General features: G+C 41.2%; 1 protein-coding gene across 1 annotated transcript; it reads left to right on the top strand.

Annotated features, from left to right (window-relative positions):
* Positions 1–2,802: 2,802 nt before the first annotated feature.
* On the top strand, positions 2,803–3,840 carry LOC308152638 (trace amine-associated receptor 13c-like; the record flags this gene model as incomplete). The annotated part of the gene is made up of 1 exon (XM_080525668.1): positions 2,803–3,840. The coding sequence occupies one exon, from the start codon at positions 2,803–2,805 to the stop codon at positions 3,838–3,840; it is 1,038 nt and encodes a 345-aa protein (XP_080381794.1).
* Between the last annotated feature and the right edge of the window lie 9,781 nt (positions 3,841–13,621).

Genomic DNA, 13,621 nt, shown 5'->3' with positions numbered 1-13,621 from the left:
CCAGGGCTGCGTGCTAAGCCCCATCCTCTACAACCTCTACACCCACGACTTCACCCCCGTCCACCCCAGCAACTACATCGTAAAGTTTGCAGACGACACCACCGTGGTGGGATGTATCTCGGGGGGGGACGAGGCGGCGTACAGGGATGAGGTAGAGCAACTGAGCAAGCTGTGCAAGGTTAACAACCTGCTGCTAAACAAGTCAAAGATCCAGGAATTCATCGTAGACTTCAGGAGGAAAAAGTCCGAGATCCAGCCCCTGCTCATCGACGGAGAGAGCGTGGAGAGAGTCTCAACCCTCCGATTCCTGGGACATCACATGCGGGATGACCTGGCCTGGAAGCACAACACAAAAGGCACCATCAAGAGGGCACAACAGCGGCTATACACCCTGAGATGCCTCAGGAAAGAACACAACAAGCAGGAGATACTGGTGGCCTTCTACCACGGCGCAGTGGAGAGCATCCTCACCTACGGCATCTGCAACTGGTTCCACAGCTGCACAACAGCGGAGAGAAACGCGCTACAGAGAGTCGTGAGAACAGCACAGAAGATCACCGGCGCCCCCCTCCCCTCTCTGGAAGAGCTGTACAACACACGCTGTCTCAGGAAGGCCTCCAAGATCTCCAGGGACCCGACCCACCCTGGGCACGTACACTTTATCAGGCTGCCCTCGAACAGGAGGTACAGGACCCCGGCCGCTAAGACAAACAGACTGAAGAACTGCTTCTACCACAGGGCCGTCAAGACCCTGAACACAGCAAAGGCCTAAGTTCTGGGCCCAGGACAGTCCGGACGGATTGTATGGCAGCTAGTGCTGAGGCACAAACATGTACATTTCAAGCCTGCAAACTGTGACACTTTAAAATAACGTGAAAAAATACTTTTGTGCAATATGACAACCCTAGTTGACTATCTGTGCAGTATAGTACAGTGGATTGTGTACATAGCCTTTATTGATGTAAACCAGCTCCTTACCTTCTTGTGATTTTATGCTTTTTCTAAAATGTTTTTTTCTTTTTTTTCTTTCTTTCCTAACACCAGGGGAGCCACCCCTCCTAAATTTCGTTGTTTGGTACCTGTACTGTAGCAATGACAAATAAAGTCCATTCCATTCCATTCCATTCCACTAACATGTTGCGGGACATTTTCAGTTTACTTGTGTTTTAGGGAAAAAGAGTGATAACCCTCTGTCACTCGACTACGTCCCATCCATCTTCAAACATACACCATCCCCGGAGAAGATAATAAGAAGATTGTGGTTAGATGAATTCAACAGAAGACAGAAGAGCAAACTCCAAAGAAGAGAGCAAGCAAATAAGTCATCAGCTGCAACAGTAATCCTTCCAACAGATTGTCCTCAAAACAGCAGCAAGCATCCTACTGCAGACCAGATACCCACAAACAACTTGAACATGACTTCCAGGATATTCCTGATGATAATTATGATCCAGCAACTCCACCATGTTGCAGTGAAAAGTGTAAGAAACACATTACATCGCTTGAGTTGGAATGCCAAGCTCTGAGGACTGAATTATGTTGTTTAAAAAATAATAATAATAGAACTGGACTGAACGAGATGAGTCTGCAATGTGATGAGTCTCTGTGTTGTTTGGTATGTTGTCTTTCATGTTGCATTTATGATTGATTGAATGTTTTAATACCTTGGCTGCAACCAAATTTCCCCTAGTGCGACAATAAACTTGACATGACTTGGTGTCATGTAACTCACAATAGATGTGGCCAGCATACAATACTTAAAGACATTAACTTGTGGACTGAATAATAATAGATGTTTGGTCATTGGACATGTGTATATTTTACACCAAAGTTTTCAAAACACAAAGTTTTAAAGTACCCACAATATAATAAACAACAGTTTAACGATCACTAAATATTTTGTGGATTGGATTCACTGTAATAAAGATCAAATCAATTCAATATATATAATTAATTTATCTCCAACGTTAAAAAAACACAAATATGGTAATTAACAAATGGCTAGCAGGACGAGGGAAAGTTGATCAGGTAATTATAGATGTCGGGATGGAAGGTTGTCCGTTCGTTCAATACTTGTGAAAAGCACCCTGTGGGCATTTTAAGGGTCAGTAATGTTTAATCTACCAAGTTTTGTAATATAGTGTTCAATGTCCTTGGAATTCTTTGTCTTGGTCGGTGAAGTGGGACGTAAACTCTGATGGTCTGAAGTTGCCACTGGCGCTGGTATCCATATTTTTGTACTCTGCCAATATGGCGCTGTAAACAAAGTTCTGTGGTGCGAGTCACGTGATGTCCGGAGCTCTATAGACTCAATTTAAAATTGATTAAATAAATAAAATATAATAAAAAAATATATATTTGAGTCTACAAAAGATAGAATAGTCCTAACAATGTGCTTCAGGCAAAACAATCTCCCCATTACATCATTAGCCAACTTCTATATCATTTGATTGGCTGTACATTAGGTGTACACTGATTGGATAGATGTGGATAGGTGTTGATCATGTGACATATTGTGACTTGATGGCAGCCTGGCAGGGGGTGTGCCTACAGCAATATGAACTACATATAAACATGATCAGACCTCTCTGAGAACATTACTTCACTCCAGCACTCATCTTATATCGCAAATGGTAAAGTATTTAGTATGTTTACTATAGTCATTGTATATTGTGTGAGGAACGGTAGCAATTTAACTATTCTAAACCTGAAAGTTAATTTTCTTAACCTTTTTTTAACAATAACACTATTTGAGACATTAGGTGAGTGTATCAGGAGGACAATGCATTGTGGGTGATTGTGATGGATGCCTCATCTCCTCAACATGCTGAACCAAAGGAGCTCTGCTACCCAGCATCCAACATCTCCTGCATCAAGACGCAGTTCATTGAAGGAACCCTGGTGACATTGTACCTGGTGTTTGTTTCACTGATGCTGGTCACTATTGTAGGGAACTGTATGGTCATCATCTCTATAGCTTATCTAAAGCAGCTCCACACCCCCACCAACATGTTGATCATGTCCCTGGCTCTGGCAGACCTGCTGCTGGGCCTGGTAGTGCTGCCCTTCACCACCATCATGGCTGTGGAAGGCTGCTGGTACTTTGGAGATGCCTTCTGTCTGCTGCACTCTTGTTTTGACATGTGCCTGACATCTGTCTCTATCTTCCACCTAGTGTGTATAGCTGTAGATCGGTACGAGGCTGTGTGCAACCCACTTCACTATACCACCAAGATTACGATGCCAATAGCTTGGCTCATGGTTTCTGTCAGTTGGTCCAGTGCTGCAGTGTACTCCTATGGCCTACTCTACTCAAAGGAACATACAAGAGGCCTGGAGGAATACCATGCATCTATTTACTGTCTGGGAGGTTGTAACCATATGTTTAATTCCCTGTGGGCAACTCTAGACCCACTGATATTTTTTTTCTTACCATGCTCTATAATGGTGGGATTGTATGCTCAAATATTTCTGGTGGCAAAACAGCATGTGAAAAAGATTGAAGATGCCAGCCACTGTGTACATTCACATGGGAGGGGTAAAGGTGTCGTGTCTAAGCAGTCAGAGAGAAAAGCAGCTAAAACACTCTGCATTGTGGTGGGTGCGTTCATTTGTTGTTGGCTGCCTTACTTTCTTACTTGCTTGGTTGATCCTTATATAGGATTCAGTACACCTGCCCTCTGTAAGGTGTTATTTACGTTATTGGGTTACTTCAATTCTACTTTAAATCCAATTATCTATGCTCTGTTCTATCCTTGGTTCAGAAAATCTTTTCACCTTATTATTACCTTGAAAATATTCCATCGACATTCCTCAGATATAAATGTATTTGTACATTGATTTGATAACGTCAATTATCTAAACATGTTGTGAAGATACATCCAGATTCTATGAACTATGAGAGAAGATTTTTGATTCTGCATTCAGAATTGTATTGGTCTTGGGAATTATGAATCTAGCAAATATCTGACTCAACAACTATGTACCTGTGAGAGTTTAGACTTAGAGCTATCTCAGAATTAGCCAAGAGGGAGCTCTATGTAAAATACAATGCTAAATATTGATGCGAAGCTCAGTTTCCGAGGAGGAATTGAATGCACCATGATTTCATGTAAATCATGACCTCTTTTTTTAATAACACCTTTTCAAAATAAAATCTATTTTACGCAAGTCTCACACAGAAGCCATTAAAAATGTTTATTTTGAAAGTCTCACCCTGCGTCTGATCCATAGCAGCAGGGTAGAAGCTAGTATGCAAGCCAGTCTAGGGCTGCGTTCGTAAATTCGCTCTGAGAGCGCCGGGGGGCACACTGGGCTCAACGTCATAAAGGGACCATGCAATTTGATTGGACAAAAGGCATTCCATGACTGCTGATCAAATTTCCCGACCGAATTTACGAACGCAGCCTAGGGCTCAACCACTCTCAGACGTTTTAAAGTACCCACTCGATATAATAAACACGTTTAACGATCACTAAATACTTATAATCTGTGGATTGGATTCACTATTCTCGTTTGTCATAGGCTACTGGTAAGGGAGACTTTTGTAAATACTTTAGTTTTGGGACGTGTTCGTGTTTGGGGCACATCTAATTATGTGTAGTTATGTGTTTCTAGCATGTCGATGTTCTATCAGCATGTTGTGATCTTATATATTTGAAAAATTATGATAACCATCTTATTGGTTTTCTTTATAACGAGCAGAACAAAAAAATTGCTATTATCATAATATGACTATAATTACAATTGAGCTCTAAGGTTTATTACCGGGGACAGTTATGACACTCACCATTGCATACTTTATGACAAGGTTGGCTGCCCTCTCTTTCTCTGAGGCTCAGTTACCACTGGAACTTGTTCGTTTTCAAGGCCATCTGTGGCAAGCTTCCTCCTTATATCTCATCATTATTAGACTGGAGTCTTGGTACTTATGTGACCAGATCTAATAGTTGGCTTTCGTTTCGGGTTCCGTATGCGCATTCAGACCTGGGTAAAACAGCCTTTTTTATTGATGCCCCTAATACATGGAACACTCTGCAGCAAACTCTCCGGTTGGAGGTCCTCCCCTCTGCCTCTACCTTTAAACTCTTGGTGCAAAAACTGTATTCTAATAACTGCAGTTGTTTTTAGTTTTTTCTTTTTTTCCTTTAGTCCTGTCTTGCTCACTGTTTGTTTGCCCTTGCTCACTGTTCTATTGTACACTCGACGTCACTGTAAATGAGGGTGACCTCAGTGCCTATCGAGTTTTAAATAAAGGTTTGAAATTAAATGAAATGAAGTATCCATCAACTTTACTGAAACAGCATTCGCGCCAGAAAGGGTACATTAACATCACGTGTCACATGTGCAGATAACAATATAACTTTCACAATAAAGGTGCACAAGGCACTACAGCACAAAAATGTACCATGAGTGTACACCATCCCAACACATGAGAACACACATCCCAACAACAATAATAGCAAAACTATTACCTGGGGGTCATTCCACTAAAGGTGGATCAGTATAGCGGCGATATAAATAAATGCGGCGATCAGGCAACTCGAGATTGGAATTCAAGCCTCAGGTGATTCCTCGAACGAGGATCAGCCTTGTGTCATCAGTGTTCACAGAAGACAGGCTTACAAATCTTCGATATGGGCGCGTGCACGTAGACATAAAGAGCCCTGAATAGTCGATCTGTCGAAATGAAGATACTCCACTCTGCAGGCAGGCGTACTACATTTGCGCAGCATTCCGAATTATTGATTTTTATGAAGACGGAAAAATAAGATGTGCAATACTGCCGCAATTAACAAGGCGAGGGAAATGGTTTGGCAAGAAATTACTGATCGATTAAATGCGTAGGTCATACTAGCCCCAGTTATTGTTATATGTTCATATTTTAATAAATGAATATTTACTACTGTGGTGATATCAGCAGCAGGCTACAAACCGTCATATCGCCACAATGGCCTAGTGGTATCGACCGCTGCCATAGGATTTATTCGTCATTTTATATCGGTGGTTCAAATCCCTCTTCAGACGCACTTTTTACTGCATTTCGTTGTCTGAATCTAATCTAAAATCTAATCTAAAAAAGTATGTAGGCTATACAATTATGGTGCAGGCTAATTTACAAGAACTGACACGATTACAATGGTGTTTGAAACCTTTGCATGAAATCTTCGGTTAAATGTAAAAAAAAAGAAAAAAGAATGACTTAGTCAAGTCTCGAATTCGCAACCTTTGGAACTCCAGCCGGCTGTCTTAACCACTGCGCCAACCAGACCACTGTGATAACAGCAATGCAAGTTGAGACAATTACTCTTTTTTTTTACACTCTTTTCTTTATTGATCTATCGATCTATCTATCACACTTTCAAAATATCAAGTTATCTATCACACAATCAAACTATCTATCGATCGATCACACTTTCAAAATATCAAATTATCTATCTATCACACAGTCAAACTATCTAATCTATCTATCTCGTGTGAAGTGGGAACTAATATTTCCTAAAAGACACATGAGGAACTGTCGTTCGGGATGTAGTTTCCGCCTGTGAGCCTTTTTTGACGCGCGTCTTACTATAGCCTGTGTTTTAGCCTGGTCGCGAGCAGGCTAATTATATCTGACTCAGAAGGAGCTCAACCAAGCAGCGAATTATTTGAGCCACATTGATGGCACCGAACGCAAGCTAACATTTTCGAGGCTTAGAACTTTATCGAGGCTTAGAACTTTATCGAGCTTCGTGGAATACCCCCCTGGGCACTTCCATTAAACTACCAAAGCAAGACACTGGAGCACTCATCTGCACGTTTGTCACAGGGTGACAGTCACCCTGTTCCTCTGCAACAATTGGTTGTATGGGCGTCCCAGTCCAACAGAAGCGTCAGGCACAGCCTCCCCTTAGAAATACACTATGTCATCGGAGCGCGATTCACATTTCCGAGATGTACAATCCTGTTTATTTATATATTTAATGTAAAGATATCAATCTAACATTAGGCTGATTTGCGCATGAGTCGCGCGTTTTGACCTAGTTCCATTTATCATTCCCCCCCCTTGATGGTATACAACGATATAGCTGTATAGCGGCACTTATTAAACCAAAACTACCCGCAATCAGAGCAGTTGTTATTATGTAATATTATTGATGGATGTGTCATTTTTGATGGAGAACAGTGAGCGGGAGACTCATCAGGAGCATGTAGTTGACTAATGCAGTAGACAGCGGCTGTTTCCAGCGCTCCTGTCACATCGGATTTCAAAACGCCATCAAAATAAATCTGCGGTCCCTGTAGGCCTAATAAGGGCCAATCCCAATTCACCCCTACCCCTTCGTTTTCACCCCTATGGCTTGATTTGCGCGTTCACGTTTAGGGGGAGGGCTGTCCCAATTCATATTTCATCGAGCCATGGCTTCATTTCGAGGGCTAACTATGACTTCGTTTCGAGCAATTCCAGGACCAGACTAGCTTCGAAGCCATAGGGGTACGCTACCCCTTGATTCCAGGATGCATTGCGAATCATCTACAGAAATGTTATGTCGCTCTATTCAATGCGGAAATGTCATTTTACTTTCTCTGTAATTACTTATTAATAAAGATTTGAAAAATTATGATAACCATCTTATTATCTTAGTTTAATGTCATTACAATGCATTCTAGACCTTTTATTTATAACAAGCATAACCAAAAAAAATCGCTTTTATGTCGGTGCTGTGTCTAACGTTACAGTAACTAGGGATGTCCCGATCCGATATTGATATCGCATATCGCCGCGATATTGGTCCTGAATGCTGGATCGCAGATCGCACCAGAAAAAAAATAGGCAGCGATCTGGGCTCGCGATCCGGCGTGTCACTCATGTGATGACAACAGTGGTAGTCAGTGGTCACATGCATGAGAGTTGGCTAGTAGCTACCTGTGTGTAATGAGTCTGACAATGTCATGATGCTAGCTGGTGAAATCATAAACCATTTGCTTACGTAATTTTTCGGTTGTTTACATAGTCTGAAACTACAGATGGTAAGCTTTCAAATGATGCGTCATACATTGAAATCGGAAACAAATTCAAGACGACACGAGTATTTGAATGTTTGTTTGTATCAATGTTTTGCTCAAGAATGGTGACTGCTAAAAACGGCTAGCGGCTAACGTTTCGTTCTAAAACGAAAGTATGTTTACAAGCCAGGTATCACTTACCGGTAGCCTCTGGCAACAGTGAATCCAACCCACAGATTATAAGTATTTAGTGATCGTTAAACTGTTGTATATTATATCGAGTGGTAGGCTACTTTAAAGTTGCCTGTTATGAAAAAAACGAAAAGCAGATATTGTTGACACCCCTTTGATTCTGCGACTGGTTTCTGGTCTCACCAGCAGCGTCACTAGGCTACACTTTTAAAAAGGGTGCTATAATTGATTTGCCATTTGTAAGAGAAGATAAATAGAATAAAAAACATGAAGGCACTAAAACTAGAAATCAGACAGTAACTCTTTTTTTTTCTACAATGCTGAATGCTGCAGTTTAAATTGGTTTAACTTTAAACCAGTTGGTCACTGAGTACTGCAGAGTACTGTTTTTGTTGCTTGAATAAAGGCTGGCACACGACAAGACGATGAGACACACCTCTTTGCTCTTCAATGGGTGTTCCTGCCCAGGATTCAGATGCACCTGGACTTCTTTGTCCAGGGGTGGAACCACCATGGAATCCGCACTGCCCGAAATCAGTCACCCATGCAGCTATGGCACAGGTTCCGAAACAGCCCAGGCTCTCCAGATCTACAGCAGGTTTCTATACTTTTTTGTATTAATCCTTTATTTTACCAGGGTAGTCATATTAAGACAGTAGCCTCTTTTTCAAATGAGCCCTGGCCAAGAAAAGCAGCACTTAATTAAACAAGATGTTGTTATTATTTATTTATACTATAAAAACATACAACATACAACATAAAATAACAACAAACAAGCAACAGAAACAGTGAGCGGATACACTGATTTTATATACCTTTAAAATCATACCAAAATAGACAGTTGTTGTCATTGGAGTTTATTGGAAACAGTAGATCACTAATGGAAGATCCTTCAACTCATGCTGAAATAGGCTGACATTCTCATATTACATTGCTGTTAAAAATGTAACCGTCTTTTTAAGTGGTGCAGCCACTTCTATACATGACATGTGTCCGTCTGTGTGTGTGTCTGGTTGTAGCATGATATTGTGACGTCATCTGTCATACAGATACCTCTCAAAACCAATAACCCTATCCATTCTGTTTAACCTGATGTTTAGGTGGACAATAACTACGGCATTGACTGGATTGGACCCAGTGACCCTGGAGAAGACGCTGCTGGAATTCAAGTGCCTGAGATTCAACTGTCACGGCAACTTTCTCAGGCAGAGCTAGACCAGCTCCCTCATCCTGATAACACAGTGAATGATTATGGGGTGCACTTGTATTTGCAAACACTGGAAGTCTTGACTACCCTGTTGAGCTAGACTTTGGATGACATTGCTAGAGTCGTGAGGGACAGCTCTCCAGTGAAACACGTCAACATCCCCCAGCTTGTAGGCCTGGAGAATGGCACCGTGCTTGTTCAATGCTACGACTGGCAAAAGCATCTTGGTGGCTACTTCCGAAAGCTCCCACACATTAAGAGTTACCAACACTTCAGGTAATTCATTGTCATGTATTACCTATTTCATTTTATGAACATGGTATGGCGGTAATATTATTTCATTTATTATTATATTACATTTATATTATATTTAATTTAATGTATTGTCTTCTGTCTGTTGCAGCTTTGATGCTCGGAGACCTGGCGTGGTTATGGCCAGGGAATACAACGACGCAGAACCAGTCGAGTTTCAGCTACTGAAACGCACTGATGTCAAGCCCCCCAGAGGTGATCTTCCTGTGCAAGCCCCACCCGGACTTGACGTGGACAGACAGAAGTATCTCTTTGACAAGATCAGAGAATTCTGTTCTGATGAGGCAAAAGACACCACATGCCCGTGCCCACCAGACTCCACAGCGCCTCAGAACAAGGCACCTCTGAAAAAGGCACTTCGGAACAAGACTGTCCGTTTGTAGCAGCAGGAGAAACATGCGGGAGGAATGCAGGAATTGCACACTACCTGACTACTTGAGAAATACCTGAACACTTTCATTTTCATCTTGTTGAACTTTGCACAACATGTTACTGTTTACACTTTATTACTTACATGTTACACTTTATTACTTATCATTACTTGTTTACTTGTGTTTGCACAGCATGTTACACTATTGATTGCACTTTAATTCTGCTGTAGTGTGACTACCATCGCTTATCACTTTATTACTTATCATTATTTACTTTACTTATTTACTTGTGATTATTGTGATGGTATTGTTGTGATTATGGACCTTGCTGCAAAGCTAATGTTGAAGAACCACAGCCAAAGATTTGTATTATTGTGTACTGTAAAATACATTCTGATTCTGATTCAAGACTTTTTTGTATCATTAAAAGAATAATAGTTACAACAACCATAAAGCCTCCATAATGATAAGCTGGCTAATTAGCTTAGGTAATACCTTGCTAGGTAATAATGTTAGCTATAGCTATCTGACCCAGTGACTAACTGTTACGTCCACATGTGTCCTTGTTGTGTTTCCTTCCCTTCTGTGTTCTCCTCTGTCATTCTCCATCCAGGTGTTGTCAATTGGCCAATCATTCCCTCATTCATCATCCCACTCCTGTCCAATCAGAAGGCTGCTCATCATCCAATCAGAGGGCTGCCCGTCTGTTTAAATGTTCCTCATTGTGTCTCCTTGTTAGTTGACTGTTTGGTTGTGTTTTGTTTGTTAGTTTGTCAACTCTTAGTTTCTTAGGTTGTTTGTGTTATTTCGTACGTACCTTTACTTTTTCCATTTAGTTGTTTGTTTAGAGTAAGATTAAGTTTGGTTGTTTGTTTGTTTGATTTTGTATTTGACTACAGTTTATTTTCTATTTTTGTATTGTCACCAAGGCTGCCAAGTTTCACCAAAAGTTTGGAGTGAGATTTGGCGGTGGAGCGACCCAAAACTGTGCACCTTTTGGCAGCGGCGGCCCCTCTCTCCCACCCAATTATTTGTGCTAGTTTCCTGCAATTTTACATGTTGTTCATAATAAACCAGCACAAGAAATTAAAATAATGAACATTTTATAAAACAAGACAAAATATGAAATCTTAATAAACAGCCTACAGACTCTAAAAGAAAATTGGGCCCCATCAACAGGACTCAGCCCCTTGGTCAGAAGCAGAAAGACCCTTGGTCATCATCTTATATATAGTGCATTGCTCATAGATGGCTATCATGTTATACAGTACATACCAGGGTTTTTCCTGGGTCAAAATGAGGGCTTGGTGGTTGATCTTGTGCGCGCGCAGCGCTCCCAATTTTTTTGGGAGGGACCCCCAATTGTTGTATTTGTATTGTAAATTGTAATTATTATTATTAATGTACCATGTACCTGGTTATGTTACAGTAGAGAAACAAAAAACAGTTACCAAAACGGAGTATTTACTAGCTAATTGGCAAAAGATTGGCGTGGTGCAACTGAAATTAGTAAACAACTAGTTTGAAACTAGCTAGTAACAACTAGGGGTTTAGTAACTACTAAATGCCTGCATTTAGTAATGACTTACGCCAAATTGGTGCAACCCAGTCCAGTAGGCTACCAGATATGATGTTGTAATGTATGCACATATTTTGCTACCACAGTTGCCAGATGGAATTGACAATGTCCAGCCCAACCGGTCTAAAAGCTGCCGAATCCACCCGTCCAGTGTGACCAAAAGTAGCCCAATCTGGCAACACTGCTCGCTACGTTCTTGCAGCTTGCGTGAACACAGGTTCTTCCATCAGCGCTCGCCTGCCGCTTCGATTGCAGACTCAAGTTAACGCGCGTGCAGAATGATGCCACGAAACTCATGTCCGGTAGCTTTCTTTCAAGGAATTTCAAAAATAAAAGTCCCGTAAAACAAATTGTTTTTTTCACCGTGAGAAATAGAGATGCGGCGTGAGAGCGTGAGAACTGGTTGAAATGCGTGAGTCTCACGGCGATTGCGTGAGACTTGGCAGCTCTGGTGTGACTGACCTTATGTCGTTTTGCTCCATTCTTCTTCTGATCGTCCTCAGCGAAACATTGAGTATACCGGCAACAGCTGTCGCTGATATGCCCAAGCTGACGTAGCGCTCAATTAAACTGAACGGGACGTAAAATTTTGGACGGCCCGGTCGGCCAGTGGTGGTGATGCCAGTCTCGGGTGCTGTTGCGTTTGGCATCGTTAATGTCAACAAATGTTGCTGTTGAATGGTCATCAAGGCGGTTACCGTTGCTTGAGGAAATTCTACACCCATAGCAGCAGAGATTTGGCCCATTCTGTCTAACAGCCACTCTACACGGTAGAACACAAAATCGTTAGACACTGTGTTTTGCTCTACCTGAAGTAGGAGGCCATGGATGTCTCGTCGTACAATCTCAAATGTGTCCATGTTGTTAACCTTAGGACAACGGCTGATATGATACTAAAATACTAAATACTATACTATATACTATATAACTATACTATATAATGATAATATATAAAGGCTATGATACTAGCTATGATATGATATGATAAAGGCTAGGCTAATACTATAAGGCTAGGCTATATATTATATAAATAATATACTATATACTACACTATATAACTATAATATATACTACACTATATAACTATATTATATAACTATATAATACACTATATAATGACAACTATACTATATAAAGGCTATAAATGCTAAGGCTAGGCTGTGGAAAGTCTGGAGACACACAATAGGCAACAAGTGCAGCAATTGGCGAAAGGGCAAACTTTAGGAGATGTTACAGTTTTTATAGTCTCTTACAGCTCCTCCCCCCCGCGTCATATTTTCCCACTTTTCCAGTTCCGGCCATAGGTCCTGCCCTTTCCGGCCATAGGTAGCGCTATGATTCGCTGACGACGATGACGTACGATCACATGATGACCGCCATTTTTACCCATCAGTAATTTTGGCTGTTTATAGATCTAATCTCTGTAGCTACCTTAAGATACATTGATGTTGCGCACGGATGTTGCGCGCGACAGAGAGAGACAGAGAGCGACGAGAGAGAGTTTAGGTGAGAGAGAGAGAGTTTAGGTGAGAGAGAGAGAGACAGGTGACAGAGATGGAGTTTGATACAGCACTCAAGTTTTACTTGATGCATGATATGTATCCTCCTGGCATGCCCAAGGTTGGAAACCTTAAATCAAGGATTCGAAAGGCGTCCAAGAATTACTTGATGAAAGGTAAGTCAGTGTGAATAACTATGTTATAGCCACTCTTGAGCTGGACTGAAAAAAGAAAAAAAACAGGTGTAGTGCTGAGGCACAAACATGTACATTTCAAGCCTGCAAACTGTGACACTTTAAATAACGTGAAAAAAATACTATTGTGCAATATGACAACCCTAGTCGACTATCTGTACAGTATAGTACAGTGGATTGTGTACATAGCCTTTATTTATGTAAACCAGCTCCTTCCCTTCTTGTGATTTCTTTTTTTTCTAAAAGTTTTTTTTTTTTTTCCTTTCCTAACACCAGGG

The sequence above is a fragment of the Nansenia antarctica genome (genome assembly GCF_963989245.1).
Source record: "Nansenia antarctica genome assembly, chromosome: 1".
Lineage (NCBI taxonomy): Eukaryota > Metazoa > Chordata > Actinopteri > Argentiniformes > Microstomatidae > Nansenia > Nansenia antarctica.
Note: the sequence above shows the minus strand (reverse complement) of the source record. Positions and strands in the feature narration are given on the sequence as shown.